At 50.7% G+C, this 15,855-nt stretch overlaps 1 protein-coding gene across 1 annotated transcript; it reads left to right on the plus strand.

The window, feature by feature from the left end:
• Positions 1–7,080: 7,080 nt before the first annotated feature.
• On the plus strand, positions 7,081–12,805 carry GPR137C (G protein-coupled receptor 137C; the record flags this gene model as incomplete). The annotated part of the gene is made up of 6 exons (XM_010075600.1): positions 7,081–7,124; positions 7,886–8,114; positions 10,928–11,077; positions 11,602–11,724; positions 11,854–11,969; positions 12,634–12,805. Coding segments are annotated over 6 exons (834 nt in total), but the record flags the coding sequence as incomplete, so codon positions are not given.
• Positions 12,806–15,855: the final 3,050 nt, after the last annotated feature.

The following is a 15,855-nucleotide window of genomic DNA, read 5'->3' on the forward strand; positions in this document are numbered from 1 at the left end:
GCCCTAAATCTGGGGTTGGGGAGGGTGCAGAGGTCTTTCCCTGCTCTCTGGTGGGGTTTTCCCCTTTGCAACCCTATGAGGGGTCACAGTGCCACGGAGGGTCTCTTGGGGGGGCTGTTTTGCATCTTTTTTTAATTGATTCCCCTTCTCTAAAGGGGACCAGAAAGTGGCAGCAGCAGGGGCTGCTCAGGCCTGGAGTGATGCCAACCATTACGTCACCAACTAGAGCCTCTTCTGCTATTGTTGGTGCGCTCCTCTTCTGCTATTGTTGTTGCGCTCCCTCCTTCTCTCCATCTCTCCGCTCTGCTGTGAACTGGGCTTGTTGTTCTGCAGCTTGTTTGTCAGACAAAAAAAGCCCACCCCTGAGATCTCTCTGCCTCCCCAGACAACAGCCAGGGGGCTGGGGAGGTGGGCCCCTTCCTAGCACAATGATCGCTGCTGGGACAGTGCAGAGCTGCTTGTTATTGTTGATGAGCTGTATTCCTCTTTTTCTGGCTTTCCCATCACTTGTTTTGTGCTTTTTATCCACCTTTCTCTAGTCCTTTCACTTGGTTTTTTATCTTTTAAAGCCTTGGCTCTCACCTCCCCTTCCTCCTCTGAATATTTTGTTTCTGCTCCAGTTTCTTGTGAGCAGCCCTTTGCTTGCCTGCCTTCCAGTTTGGTGACTTGTTTCATAAATAGGCAGTACTTTCCTTCCAGCTTTGTTGTTGTTCAGATTCTTTGCTCTGCAGCTCTCAGCTGTTCGCCAGCCTCACAAAGGAATCGCTAACACACAGCGAAATCGCTCCATCGCTCTGATGTGTCACCGATGGGAGTTATGATTTCATTTTCCCGAGGACATCAACATTCACGTGATAATGTGAGACTTGGAGCAATTGAATTGTTCAGCTGGTTTGCTTCTCCCCCTTCCGACACAAACACCTGGAAGCCGGGGTAAACTGCCCGTTGGAAAAGCTATTGGTGTTAGATATGCTGCAGATCGAGTGGCAGCAAAATAACAAATGGTGCATAGTGTGTATAATCCATCTTGTCTGTTAAAGGGAGCCTGACCCACCAATTGCTCCAACCCGTATGTGTTTGTGTGTCCCTTGAAAGGCAAGCTGAGGGAGGGATCCCATGTTTTGGTGCTATGAAGTGTCTAGATTTCTGTTTTCTTCCAAGTCACTGGACTTGACAGCAGATTTGCCCCCTTTGCAGGCTTGTTAAGAGGCTCCTTTAAAGAAAGGCAAATTAAAATAGGTTCTCGGGCTTCCCTTCCTCCCACAATATCTGTTTTTCAGTGGACTCTGGCTGAACATACCCCATTTCTTTCTCCTTGAAGATATGGAGCCAAGGGGAATCCTGTCTGAGGAAATAAGAGCTCAGAATCTAGAGTGGGGAAGGATAAAATGACTTATTAAAATGGGTATGCATGTTTAGTTACAGAGAGGGTCTGACTCCTGGCCGTCGCAACCCGAACGGGTGTCCAGCACTTTGTGGTGCTTGTGGGTGATCTCACAGATGTGGTAGGCAGCAAAGCCTGCAGCTTGAGAGGTTTGGAGAAGTGCATCTAGGTGGACTGAAAGCCTTTGGTGCTTTTCTGGCTTCCATTTTAACAAAAGAAACTATGCCTCCTCTGCTTGGGCAACAGGCTGATAAAATTAGCCCATCCTTCTCTAGACAGAAGGGTGCCATGTGCTGGTAGCTAACTGAGACGTGCCTGGCTTGGCTGCGTTCAGTGCTTCTCTTAAAGCACAGGAGGAGTTGCTTTAAGGGGGTTTAGGGTGTAATTAAATAAGAATTGTCACTACCTGGAGGAAGGAGAGAAGCTATGGTGGAACTACAACAGCTCAAGATCTAGAGGTGACTGGTATGTTTATTACTGTGACTTTCAAGCAAAATCTGCTGTGGAGGAACTGTCCGCTCCCAGTTAAGGGCCAGCTGGTAGCAACCTGTAGAAGGGTGCTGGTCCTCTGCTGCTCTGAGGGTGTCATCCTGGCCTGGTGTGTCCTCGGATAAAAACATAGGGTGCTTCTGTGCTGAAGGCCTGGCTAATTGTCTTTGCACACAGTGCCTCCTTTGTGGAGATGATGGAGAAATGGCATCTGTCTAAGCAGTGGGAGAAAATGTGGCCTGTGCTGTGTTATTTGAGCTCATCTTGCTTGATTTAAGGAGCTCCTTGGGCTATGTAGAAGCTGAGGATGGTGCTGGGTGGGGAAGAGCTTCAGGAAACAACAAACGTCCATGGAGAGCTAGCATTATTTGCACTCCAGGCTGTTCTGGGGCTGAAATTCAAACTTGTGAAACTGCCTGGTGTTCCCCCTTTCTGTGGGGAGAGGCTAGCCTCTTGCTGGCCCCTGAGATTCCTGAGGGGATGTGGAGGCCTGACAAAATGCATGCAAGATGCTTATTTGGTGGTTACAGTTTTCTTTTGTCACTGCCTTCTTTCCACCTGGAACATCAAAAGGTGTAATGCCTTTTGCTTGGGAGCATCAACTTGTAACAGAATGAGTTCCTTTCCAGGAAATCCACAGTTCACACTACATCAGGTCAGAATTCCTCAGATCCACTCCCAATCTTGCCTCAAACAGGCAGAGCAATGTCTCAGATACCCAACCCAGGGTGCTTCTCTGCCTTGCTTTTGGAAGAGCTCCTCTGCTGCCAGCTAGACATCAGCTTGAGTAACGCTACCTTTCCCAAGAGCCTGCCAGTTCCTGCTTTCCCCCAGGCTGTGGTCAGCAGCACGGTATGTGGAAACGTAACCACAACAACCTCCATCTTGACCCTTTCAAAGACCTTCTGGAGCATTTGGTATCCTTGCCTCACTTGGGAGGCAGCAATTGTGTGCGGCAATGAGCAAGGCCTTCTGCTGGAGCAGTGAGGCTGAGAGGGGCTGCCCTGCCAGCCTGCCATGGCCGTAACCCTTAACCTGTCTGGGTTTCTTTAAGGGCTTCAGCTGATTAAATGACATCAGCCTCTCTCATCCCTTGCTGCTCTAATTGCACTGGAGCAGACGTGCATGGTGAGAGCATCCCGCTTGGGAGCTGTTTGTCCTTGCTGTCCTGTATCTTCCTGCCTTCTGAGATGGGAAACTGGAAAATCCTCCATCCATTCTTTCGCTATTCCACCTTCCTTGTCTAGCAGGCACCTAGCACGTGTCCTCTGCCTCAGAGGGACAGCTGGTAAGGGGTCACTTAAAAACTGCTCCGTCCCATAGCTGATGATTCCCATGGGCCCTGTGGTTCCCAAATGAACAGGTGGCCATGCCAGCAACCAGCTATTCCAGGAAATCAGGGTACACACAGGTTGCACCCTGCATTTGTGGTGGCACAGGATGACCTCAGTGTTAGTGGGGGTGGTGAGAGATCCTCCTCGCAGATAGTTCCTTTCTCTGAGGGGCAGGTGGGTGCTTGAACACTTGTTACGGGGTGAACTCCCAAAATAGTCTGTGCTTTGCTTTGATGCTTGCTGCTGAATGACTGTGGTGAGAGAAGGAATCTGTGGATGCTCTTGCGACTGAGGGCTGTGTTCATGTCAAGGCAGGATGTGGTTATGTCTTGTGTCCTGAAAGCCCAAATTCATGATTTCTTTATGGAGCAAGAGATTTTGATTCTATCAGATGGACAATGACAAGCTTCTGGCTCTTCTGGGTCTTTCAGATCTGTGAGTGGCCGTACCGAAACCAAGCTGAAGTGCTGTCTGAGGCTCAATGTTTGGGCTAAGGTCCTGGCTTGTACAGGTACTGAAAGTGGTCCTTGGAGCCATCTGCAGGATGTGGTGTCACTTGTCATCTTCTCTTATCAGCTGTGACACCTCCAGTACACCTTCTAAGGATGAGTGTTTCTTAATGCCCTGAGAACACACCCTTAGCAGCTTCACTTTCTGGACTGAGTGATGTGAGCAAGGTATTGTTCACTCTTGTGAAACACATCCATTCATCACAAAAACAAAAGCCTTCAGCATCACAGGGGACTTTGAGGTCTGTAGGTCTTCTTGGCCTCACCTTCTTCCTAAAGCTGTAGTTGATGTGAAATGCTTGAAGGAGTTGTGGCTCCAGAAAGATAACTGAGCATTGCCTAACTGTTAAAGGCTTGCTTAGGAGCAAAAGTTCTTAGTCCTGCAGCTCTGTTCCTTGTTTTCAGCAGGCAACTGCAGGACTTCTGGGGCTGGCCTCTTGGCTAGGAACTGAAGGAACTGTTCAGTTTGCAAGGGTTGCTACTAGCAACTTGGCATAATGTGCCTGTTTGAGGGCAGGGGTCTGTGTTTCCTATTTTTATGGAGAACAGGACTACTTCTGAGCTCTCTATGCTGGTTTCTTCACAGCAGAACCCTCTACATCAGCTGTCCTTGGGCTTTGAAAGCAGCAGAGCTTAGTCCAGTGCTGAAAGCCTTGCAAGGTTGCCTCACGGATAAGAACCCAAAGGTGCATTGTGGACACTGCTGGTGTCACCTACACCCAGCCCCTGTGAAGAAAAAACATCCTTTGGATGAGTTATGTCTTAACCAAAACCACTGCAAACCGAGCGATGCCTTTTCTCTTCCTGAAGTTATAGGACTAAATAGCTGGGGGCTAATAAAAGTGTGAGGCTGATGGCATGGTCTCCCCCTGCTTTTTGTGGCAGCAGTCCAGGTGTGAGTCTCAGGTTGCCATTGCACGCTTAACCCTGAGACAGGTTTGTGTGCCTGAGTCCCCAGGGCTTGGGACCACAGGGGAGAGGCTTGGGAAACTCTTGCACAGGGCTGCTGCAGAAGACAGCATCTTTCTGTTAGCCAGCGGTGTTTCCCTGCTCGGCTGAGGAGCTGTTCTCACCCAAGGTGATCAGCTGGAATATAAACCAGGGACTCTTTGTTCTGTTGTTCAGAGGCCGTGGTTCCAGACTGCTCTTCTGGGAGTCAGAGCAGCAGTACAAATACTGCAAATGTATGTCCATGCTGTGTGAATGGGTGCTGAACCACGAGATTTCCCAGAAGGATGTCCTTGATGTCTGTGTTGACACTCTCAAAGTGCTTGAAAGTAGCCTACAGGAAATAAGAACAGAGGAGGATTCGGGGATTTTTCTGTTTTGAAGTCACCATATGGTCCTTCCAAGGCCCAGATTTCCTGTAACTCAGATGAGCTTTGGGGCTCAGAGTGGATTATGCCGTGATTTTGGACTTCTCTGGGCTGGAATAGGCCAGGACAAATGTAGAGGGCTGCAGAGACTGCTGGTAGCGCTGTACCCCTCAGCCATGGGGGCTGGACACCTCCCTCTGCTGAAGTGCCATGTCTTGTTCCCCACTTCTAAGTGCTTCTTGAGTTCATCCTCCCTCATACTGGGGGAGAGGAGCCAGACAGTGAAACTGGCTCTTGGGACTGGGTTGCTGAAGCTGTCCCATGCCCTGTAGGAGGGCTTTCAAAGGATTGGAACTGCTATAATGGATCAGAGAAACCTCAAGTCCTGAAATGTTTTTGGGAAATCCTGTTGTCTGGAGCCCGATTTCTGAAGCTTCGGAGTGCCATTGCTACCTCAGTGCTGACGGGAAGGCAGGAGCCAAGAAATCCCATCAGAAAAAAAGCTAACTGGGGTGCCTTGTAAGAGATGTGATCCTTCCTGCAGCCACAGTCTGAGAGCTGAGAGGGAGGACTCCTTGCAGAAGCAGTGCAACTAAACCTCCCCACCTGTGCAGTGATCCCACAGTGCTCACCCCACAAGCATGTGTCTGCTGGATCTGGCTCTTTACCTCTCCCCAAGTTTCTTCAAAAAGCTTTGTCTGAAACGGAACGTGACCTCAGCTCTGAGATCTTCCTGGTGGGTCTGTACCAGGATCTGCATTTGTCACAGGACAACGCAGTTCCTGCAATGGCTGTGCTGAATCAGTGTGTGACAAGCGAGCTCTGCCAGCGTGCTGCTTTCCTCCTGCTTGTCCTGACCACATGTGAGCACCACTTACCTGTCCCCTTGCAGCAGGACCCCTGTGCTCCTGTCTGAGCTGTCACTGGGGAGTGTGTCCACACCTTCCTGAACTGTCCATACGTCCTTCGGCTACAAGTCCTGCCCCGTATGCTTCAGCTGGAGCCACCCTCCAGCCCAAAGGGACATGGAGGTTTGTCTGCTGCATTAGAAAAAAAAGAGTGCTATAGGGCTGCCTGCATGTGAGCTGATGGTTCTTCTCCAGCCTTCCCAGCCCCAATGGCTGGGGGTGCAGCATGGGTTCAGTACCCTGCAGTCTGAGGAGAGCCTGAGAGCTTTTGCTTTGAAGCACAAGTCCTTGTGCAACTTCCAGCTTGAGTCTCCTAGTTCCTTGGGGGGTAAGGAGACTCGCAGAACCCAGATCTGCTCTTGGACAGAGTGTGTGTTGCTTTGAAGAGTGAAATATCCTGTAAATAACTGACATCTAACACTTGTTTGTCAAGTGTGCCATGCAGCTTGGTAGGCTGGGCTTTCTACCTCTGGAGGACTTCCTGCCATATCAGAGTTACTTTTCAGGTGTATTTGGCCTACAGACATCTCCAGGGTGGAGGAGCTGTGAGCTACGAATGCTACTTACAGCCTGCAGGTCCATAACCCAATACCAGAGGGCTATTTTAGATCAGCTATTTGTCTTGGTAAAGCACAGCAGCTGGAATGGCCTTCTCTAACAGGAATTGAGCATGATTGAGGTCCTAAAATATGCAGCACAGAACAATGGGTGAAGCAGATGTATTTTTGAATGTTCTTAGTGACTGCTGAGTCCTAAACTCCCTGCTTTGCTTGAAGTCCTCAGGTGTGGTGTTATTAAAGTCCTTGTCACGTATGGGATATTAAATGTGTTTATAGGGACATGGTTTAGTGGTGGACTTGTGTCAAGTTTATGCTTGGACTTGATGATCTTAGTCTTTTTTTCCAACCTAAATGATTCTGTGCTTGTTGGACCACCTACATTTGGGCTTGGTTCCTGCAGGAAAAAGAGCACCAGTCTTTCTTGCAAGCCGCCCCAGTGCAAGACTTGGTGCTGACAGATAATCTAGGGTCCTTTTAAGATGCCCAAGTGGGTGCTGGCTTCCCTGGTGTATAGATCTTTACTCAGCTTAAAGGAGCACTGTCGGTCACGTTAAGTAACACTGTGCAACTATTTCCCCAGGTCATATTCAAAGTGAAATGTGCAGCTGAATTCAACAAGTACAAGTAAGTGATGCTTTTCTAACGTTACCTTCAAAGCTGGCTTCAGGTGAACTCATGCTGCAGTGCTGGGACTGGGAATTTCAGCCCCCAAAGACTGCACAGAGCTAATGCCATCCCTAGCTGTGCTCTGACAAAGGATCAGTGTTGTGCCTTGGAGCAGGTCTGGGAGCTTCAAGGATACAAAGGAAGCTGAAGCGTATACTGCTTGCCTCCATACATGATCAGTGTCCCAGCACTGGTGCTGCTACCAAACGAGATGAACTCTCGAGGTCATTCTGAGCTGTCCCACCCCAGGAAAGATGTGCAGGATAAGGCTTGAGTGGTAAGTGGGACCTGTGTTTGTGCAGCTCAGGCGCTTCCTAGCCATTTCCAGGGAAACCCACACTGGAAAATGCAAGCTCCGGTGGCTTTCAATAAAGAAGTTGCAGTGGTTGTGATGACTCATAGCTTATTGACTGAAGTTAATGCAGAGCTAGAGCAACACTTAAAATCTGCAAGATAAGAACCTGACAGTCAGAAGATGAGTCTTGTAACTCATGAGTACTTACACTGCTCATGCATTATGAGAGCAGCTCAAACAAATACTCTGCAGACTTGGGCTGTCAATACAACCACTGAACCTTGCTGGAATGGCTGATCTTTGTAGCAGGCAGAGCACTGGGTGTGCTGGGAGGTCATCTTGCCTGATGAGACATGAAGCTGGTGGAGAATGACCCCAGAATTGTATAACTTGAACTCCATTTCTTTTCCTATCTTCTCTCCAGGGTCCTGTTGTATCTGGGCTCCATATTTACCAGCCTCCTCTTCTTAGTTGTGAACTTAACTTGTGCAATGTTAATCCATGGTGAGGTCCCGGAGAACCAGCTGCGGTGGACAGTCCTTGCCCGCGCCCTAGTCAACGACAGCCTCTTCATCCTCTGTGCCATCTCGCTGGCTTGCTGCATGTGCAAACTGGGAAAGATGTCTTCAGCGAATGTCTACCTCGAGTCCAAGGTATGTAAATGCCTCATCAACTACACTGGTCCTGCACAGTCATCAGCTGGATTCTTAACTGGATCTGTGTGCGCTTACCCAAAGCAATGCTGGCCTGGTGGCTCCTCACTTCTTGCCCAAATACTCCTTCCAGTGTGGAGGTGGCAGGTCTTGGGCTCCTCCCTCCAGAAAGCACATGCTCCTGCTGCAGGAATGAAGTCCCCTGCACATTTAGGGGAATACATTGTCTGCAGCTTTGCTGGCACAACAGATTTATGAGCTGCTCGTGCTTTTCAAGTTTAGAAGTCTAATTTAGAGTTTGACTGGAAAAGAGGGTTCTCCAAGAGTAGCAGATGCAGTTTCTGTAGCGTATTGTCACTAAGGACAGTGAAGTCTGCAAAGTACATAACAATTCTCTGCGAAGGAGATCCCCTAGCAGTCTAGCTTTAGACAAGAGGCAGCGCTCGCCTGTCCTGGATGAAATCAGCATCTTGGAAGGGAAGGAGAAGCTGCTGTAGGTCCTGCCCCGAAGCAGAAGGACAGGTGAGGGTCTGAACATCCACAACTCTTCCCAAGCAGGTAGGAAAGTAGGAAAGCCACCAGAAGTCTCATCTTAGTGTGGCATTAGGCTGCAATTAAGTGTGTGCTCGAGCTGCCTCCTCTTCCTCTGGGAAGCCATATCAGCCCTATCAAAGGCAGTGATTCCAGGGTGGGGACCTGGCCTGCTGAGAAAGGCAGACAGCAGGCTCTTGATGAGCCTGGAAACATCTGCAGCGAAAACTTGAGCCCCTGAGCGTAGTCAGGCTCAGGGAAGCTAGCTGCCTGGCTCTAGTACTTTGGAGCTACTGTCTTTTCCCAGTAGTACAGCTCCTCACCCCATATGCTCTGGATCACTGCTTTCCAGGTGTCAGAAGGTAGGGCTCTGGCCTCCTGCACAGACTTTATTTCCATTGTGCCCTCCGTCAGACGAATCTCCATGGCCTTAAAGCACTGCCATGCCTGGCTCAGCTGAGAGGCTGCCCAGAGCGCAGAGCTTCTGGAGGCTGTTGGATGGCTCTGTCCCCGCTCAGGAAGAGGATGAAGAAGGTGACAAGCTGCTTTGCAGCAGGCACTGCTGGAAAGACGTTCTGGCTCCAGACAACTGAGGCATCTCCTTGGTCCGTAGCAGGCCACCTTCTCTTAGAGAGGGCAGCCAGAGCTGTGCTGTCAAGCGTGAAGCTGAGGCTTTCTGTAGGAGAAGTCTCTGCCTCTTAAAGCAGCAGAGAGCATCTGGTTGCCCAGAATCCAGGGTGTGTGGGATGTAGGCAGCTGTCCACAGATTGCAGCCAGGTGATCTGAAGTGAGAGCCATGACTAAGCTGAGAACCTGCTCACATCCCAGCTTGTGCAGGCCAGGTATCCAGCTCTGACTGGCTCTGGACACTAATTAACTTATCAAGTTCAGCCAGCAGTACTTTACAAATGCAGTGACTTTGTCTAGTTACATGCCTGAGACTGCCTGTGGCTGCTGTTGTACAACACGCTCTCGAGAAGCCTGCTCTCAGGTTGAATACTCAACCTGACTGTCTGGTAAAGGTCTCTTGCATTCAAATGCTGTCTCCCTTCCCTGCCTTGGAGGCAATCTGTGCCTTTGTGTTGTGGAGGAGCTGCAAAAATAGGGTGGGGATGAGCAGAAGTGTTACACAAACTCCTGAAAAGCCTCTCCTGCCTCCTGAAGTCCAGCTGTGAACCTGCAACTCAAAACAGTACAGCAAGGCCCAATGAGGCTGTTGCCTCTCTGAAGGCAGGAAGGTTGAAGCCATTTGACATTTGAGAAGGAGGCTGTGCTGCTGAACTGCTGCCAGATCGTATACTGTGGTCCTTGTCAGCTGGAGACTTGCTTCATGAGCCTTTCTGCCTCTTATTCTGCTGGCCCAAATACCAAGGGCTTGGCTAACAGTGCTAGAGCAGGCTGCGTTCTTGTGCTTCACTGCAGTCACAGGGACTCGTCTGTTAGCAGCACTTCATGCTGACTCTTCCAAGACACAGTCTTGTGCTGTAAAGCTGGGAAAATAGAGCTGATGGACCTGTAGCTTGGATGTGGAGCAGGTCAATGAGATGTGCTTCCTGAGCAGATTCTCTCTAAATACAAAGGCAAGTCAGCTGCTGAGATGTTTGCCCACTTATGGCTTTTGCTGTGACTTGATGGCTACCACTAGCTATTAAAAGGCTTCTGACAGCACCGTATCTGAAACATTGTGCAGAAAGCTGCTCTTCACCAGCACAGGACAGCTAGGAGGAGGCAGAGGTTGCCCAACATCTAGCCACCCTTTAGCATGCTGCTCTGTGTACGGCAAAGCCTGGCTTGTCCCACAGCAGTGCTGGGGTTCAGGTGCTGAGTCTTTCTGCCTGTTCTCAGAGCTGCCCACCCCAAATATTTTGGCTTCTTTCCTAGACAAATGTGTTCAATGCTGCAGAGAAGAAGCAGCAGCAAAATTATTTTTTTAACAGTTGTTGGTTGGTCTTCTGGAGACTACCCCAGTAAGGCAGTGGGTGGGATAGCATCTCTCTGGACCACCAGTTTGAAGTTGACTGATAAGATCCTGAGAATGATGCTCCTGTGCCTCAGGTTGTCCCTGCTCCCTGGTGACAGTGGCTGTATAGCTCTGCTGCCACAGTGAACTCATCACACAAGGAAGCTCTTAACCAGCTCTGAATATTTTGCCAACAACATACAACTATTCTAGGTCATTCTTGCCTGCACAGCTTCTCGCGCTTTGAAGTGGCCAGAAGCAGGGGGTGGAATTGCAGCTCTGTAGGAAGGTCTGTATTAATTTTTTTTTCTTCCTGTTCTAGGGAACATCTGTCTGCCAGGCTATTCTTGTGGGATCTGTAGTCGCTCTTCTGTATTCCTCAAGGGCTTGCTATAACCTGGTAGCGGTGACCATATCTCCAGACAGTGTTCCTGGTCCTTTTAACTATGGCTGGGACAACCTTTCAGACAAGGTAAGTGTCTGCGACCCCCCATCCTGTGAAGGCATGGGTAGGGAAAAAGGGGGTGATGTGGGGGTGTCTGTTTTGCTGAACCCCTGGCTGAGCTGACTTTCTGCCTTCAGAAGCCCTGCTTGTTCTCTCCCCCAGAGCAAGCCTGAATCTTCCTCTATCTGGCTCCTTCTTCAGGAGGGATTCCCTGTTGTGCTCTTCAGTTTAACCTGCCAGCTCTTCTGGGGGAGAGGAGGAACACATCAACTAGAGCAGAAAAGCAATGCTTAATAAGGCGTGGCTGTGTGCACGGGAGAATCACTGGTGTGGGGAGGGAGCTGACAGGACCCTGGTAGCACACTGAAGAGAGCTATCTCCCTAAAATCAGGAGCAGCAGTCAGGCAAGGGTCACTATTCTGCTTTAGGGACTCCTGCCTTCATAAAAGGGTTTCTCTGCATTCCTACTTCTAAGCTGTGTGCTGCATTGGGAGCTGTGTAGCTCTGCTGATGGCTGGGATTCTACAGAGACCTCAAACTTGTGTCCCCAGGTGCACGTGGAAGTGAGCAGTGAAGAGTACGTGGTGTTCGGAGTGGTCCTCTTCCTCTGGGAGCTGGTGCCGACAACTTTCGTGGTGCTGTTCTTCCGGGCTCAGAGACTGAGTCAGAACTTGGTAGGCCTGAGCAAGCTGCTGGAGCTTGAGAGCAGGGATTGCTCCAAAGTGCCTGGGGTGTGGGGACAGGCCTTTGGGAAGACTGTCAGAAATATCTCACCTCTTCCCTAACTCCTTTCTCTTTACCAGACTCCAGCGGGGATGGTCAATAGTCACAGTTACAGCTCCAGAGCCTACTTCTTTGACAATCCGAGGCGCTACGACAGCGATGATGACTTGTCGCGGCTTGGGGCCAGAGAAGGAGGGTAAGCGTTGTTGGGCAGGGGGAAGCTGCTGTTCTGCCCTGTGTGGGAGCAACAGAGCTCTTGGCTCAAAAAAAATTTTGGTATAAGAGGCAGCTTGGGGAAAAGATGGATGGGGCAAGGAGCCTCCTGACTGAGCTTGGTTTTGTTCCCTTCTGCAGCTCCCAAGGAGCTATTTTTATTAGACAGAAGCGACCAGCTCTGAGAGGTGGATATTGCACTGGGTGCTCGCAGGTAGAAATATGCAGTGGCTGCAGAGAGGAGGCTTCAGCTGATCTTGCTAGGATCCCTCCTTGGCTGTGGCGGCTGAGGGCTCTTCAATGACCTCCAGAGGAGTTTCTCCACTGGAAAGCGAGAGGTGGTGAAGTCATGGGGGGGAATATGTTCTCTGAGAGCCAGAGGGAGAATGGTCTGGTATCCCCAGTAAAGCTGTGATGGGAAACTGGACAGCGCTGTCCCTGCACAGGGGTTTAGTGATGGTTCAGGGGTTCTGGCGGTTCTTAACCAGTGCTGTAGGGCCTGGTGCTCTTCTCCTTGTACCTGTTTTGTCAAAGCCAAGTTCCTTGGAGACACTGTGCCTGCATGGATACCCTGACCAGTGGAGATTAGCTGCAGCCAGATTGTTCATCTAAGAGTCCATGTCTGGTTTTTCTGTCTCTCCTCCCAGCTTGGCCACCCCTCAGTGCTCTGGCTGCTATGGGTCCCTGTCAGGGAATGACAGCTACTCGGTGGGTCCCCATCTCACCGGAACCGCTACAGACAGTGCCCCTTTGCTCTTTGCCGCAGGCGGCTCGGAGATGAATAATCACCATAGCTCATATCCTGCACCACAGAACTGAAGAGGCTGCGAGGTCCCTTTCTTCCCAGAAGTGGCATTCATGTATAGGATTGTAACCTGGTTTTTCTCTTTCCTTCTTCCTTGAAGCATCTAACTCATCGACACAAACATTCCACTACCTGCTGCAGCTGTAAGCAGGACTGAGCCTACGGCTGCAGGCAGTAAGCAAGAGAACTGTGACTTTAAGGTACCATGTAGCAAAGTGAAGCTGAACTCTCTGGAAGCTTTTTTTCTTGGTCTGGTCTTCAAGATGTTGGCAGCTAAATGCACCAGAGCTTCCTCACTAGAAAAGAAACATCAAATGCATATTTGCACTTTTATCTGCACACTTGGAAGGAACGAATCTTGCTCAGGCCGTGCTGGGTCTGAGACTGTTCTAGTTACTCTTTTAATTGCACATCCATGGCTGGGAGAGGCACTGTCTTCCTGCAACGACGTGTTCTGTGAAGTACTCTGCATCCTGACTCACTGGGGAGCGTGAAGCCCTGCTCCTGCGGTGAATGCTGAAGCGTTCTTGCCATATTCACGCCTGGCAGGGCTGAGGCCTCGGGGCTGAGTGTGGTTCTTGCTCTGACTGCTGGTCCTCGTTTCACCTGCTTGCTGAACTGTCCTGCCTAGGACTGCGGGCTCCAAGCTGAGCTCAGAGCACATCCTAGCAGCGGCTGTGAGGGGAGATCAAGTGCTCCTACGGGCATTAAGGTCACTACGGTGTAACCACCCCACTAGCTCACGGCAGAGGGAGAGGGCTGGCGGGGATGGTAGCTGCTGTCCAGTGCCGGGGGAAGACTTGAGGCTGCTGCCTTCAGGGAAAGCTTCAAGCTGGAGCTGGCTCAGCAGGAGTGTGTGTGCAGGAACATGTGTGGCCCGAAGCACATGGAAAACTGGGGCTGCTTTCAGCAGGGGGTGGTGAGAGCAGTCCTGCTCCTTCCTCACCCCCTGTGGGGCTCCCCTTTTCCCCTAGTATTAAATTGCATTTAGCAGATACCCGAGTGTTTTAACCTGAGCGAATGTGAACCGGTGGGCTCCCCCCTGAGGTGGGGGTGGTGTCTCTGTGCCTGGGAAGGCAACACCTGCTCCTGCAGAGGGAACTGATGGGTCCCTGGGCTCCTTGCTCCCCTCTGCCCTGCCATGGGCCTGGAGTCTTCGCCCTGCCCCAGCAGTGGTGGCAGCAGGGCTCAGGGGTGTGCACAGCGTTGGAGCGTGCTGGGTCAGGCTCGGAGGAGGTTTCTCTGTTCCTCTGTAACCAAAATAACCAACTTAGGCCTGGCCTAGAGCTCCATCGGGCTCTGGGGGATGAGGCTTGATGTTATTCCTGGTGTGTCCTGAGCCTGATGTGGGGATGAGCAAAGCAGCTGTGGACACAGGCTGGGATGGAGGCACTGGTCCAGGGAGGGCAGCTGCTCCCACCACTAGTGGTAACTCAAACTGGAACTGCTTCTAACCCCCCTGGAGCTGCTCCTGCTGCTCAAACCCCTCTGACACTGCCAGACTCACCCATGCATGGAGCAGTACGGTGCTGCCTGGGACACAGGGCTGGGGGCTGGTACCGGAGGGACCCCAAAGCACCCTCGGTGTCCCCAGCAGTGTGTGAGAGAAACCCCAAGCACAAGGGCAGTCCCGGCCTCTTCTCACTTGCCATGTGCTCACTACTAGTTACTAGTCACTAGGCCTGGTCACCCAATCACCCACCTCGCTTGTACCAAGCTAGATGTCACTTGTCACACTGAGAACACCCTGTCCCTCTGCATGGTCTCCTGTGCTGGCGTGTGGGCCTCTCCTGCCAACCTGCTTCACTCTCCCTGGCCCAAAAAAAAAGGGGCAAGCCCCGCTGCTTTTGAGAGGGGGCTCAGGGATGACTAATTCCAGCACATCCCTCTTGCTCTAGTACTTGAACCAGAGCTCCCCCGCCTGCTGTGGCTCTCGCAGCTGCTCTGCCTTGGGTGACGTGAGGGACCTGTCTCCTTGCCTCGGCCAGGGTGCAGAGGCAGCTCGCTCCATCTCAATCACTGCTTGACTTATGGCAAAGCTAATGAAGGACCCAGACCCGTGCATTGCCCTTCTTTCTTCTCCCATAAGTCACCAAAGACAAGAAGTGATGCTAGTGGCCCCTGTTCTTGCTTAAATTCCAAAGCACTAGGAGCACTTTAAGTTTTTTTTTCTTTGGAGGGAAAGGAGTGTAGTGCAAAAAAAAAAAAAAAATTTAAAAATTCAAGGGCTACAGGCTCATTGTTCATATTGCACTGAAGCACACAACAATACGATCTTCCTGGCATTAGGATGGCAGGTAGGGGCAGTGAGTCTCGTTGCTGATGTACTCGTGAGTGACTGGCAAAGTGTTTTGGTTTTATTCATTTGTACGGATGGCCGTTAATTTCAAAACTCTGACTGCTCCTGCTGGGGCTGGTCCTGTGTTTTACTGAAGTAATTTATAGCTGAGAAGTACAATGACTTTTTTAATGCATAGTTGCCTTTCATTAATTTTTTTTTTTTTTGGTATGGTTTAACAGTGTTTTGGCTTTGCAGTCAGGCAGCAGCTGGCTGCAACAGGAAGCTGTGGCCAATGAATGTACCTATTTGTTCTTCACTAAACTGTAACCAAGCACTACTATGTTGAAATAAAAAAAAAAAATTAAAAAAAAAAAAGACTTTCTGTGCTAGGTTGCTGGAGGTCTGGCTGAGTTTTGCTCTTGGTGTGACCCAGGCCAGCCAGCTCCAGGTGCCAGACATGGCATGGGCTGTGCTTTGTCCCCTTTTCAGGACCTGCCACCGCTCCAGCCTCCGCTGCAGGAGCTGAAAACCCCAGCTCGTAACTTGGTGCTTCCTTTATTTCCTTGCACGGGTTTATCTGTGTGGCCTTGAGCTCACGCTTAGCTGGAGCACACGCTGCACCTTCCTGCACAACAGCTCCTGCCCCCCAGAGCACGTTCTGGGGGCTCTGGGGTGAGAAGGAGCATGGCTGCTGGGGCTGCCAAACCCTTCCTGCACGGGGCTGGGGTGTCACGGTCTCTAGCACCACTGGCCACGTGTGAGCCCATCATTTGCCCCTGTAGT

Source organism: Pterocles gutturalis, unplaced genomic scaffold (assembly GCF_000699245.1).
Source record: "Pterocles gutturalis isolate BGI_N339 unplaced genomic scaffold, ASM69924v1 scaffold38212, whole genome shotgun sequence".
In the NCBI taxonomy this organism is placed as follows: Eukaryota; Metazoa; Chordata; class Aves; order Pterocliformes; family Pteroclidae; genus Pterocles; species Pterocles gutturalis.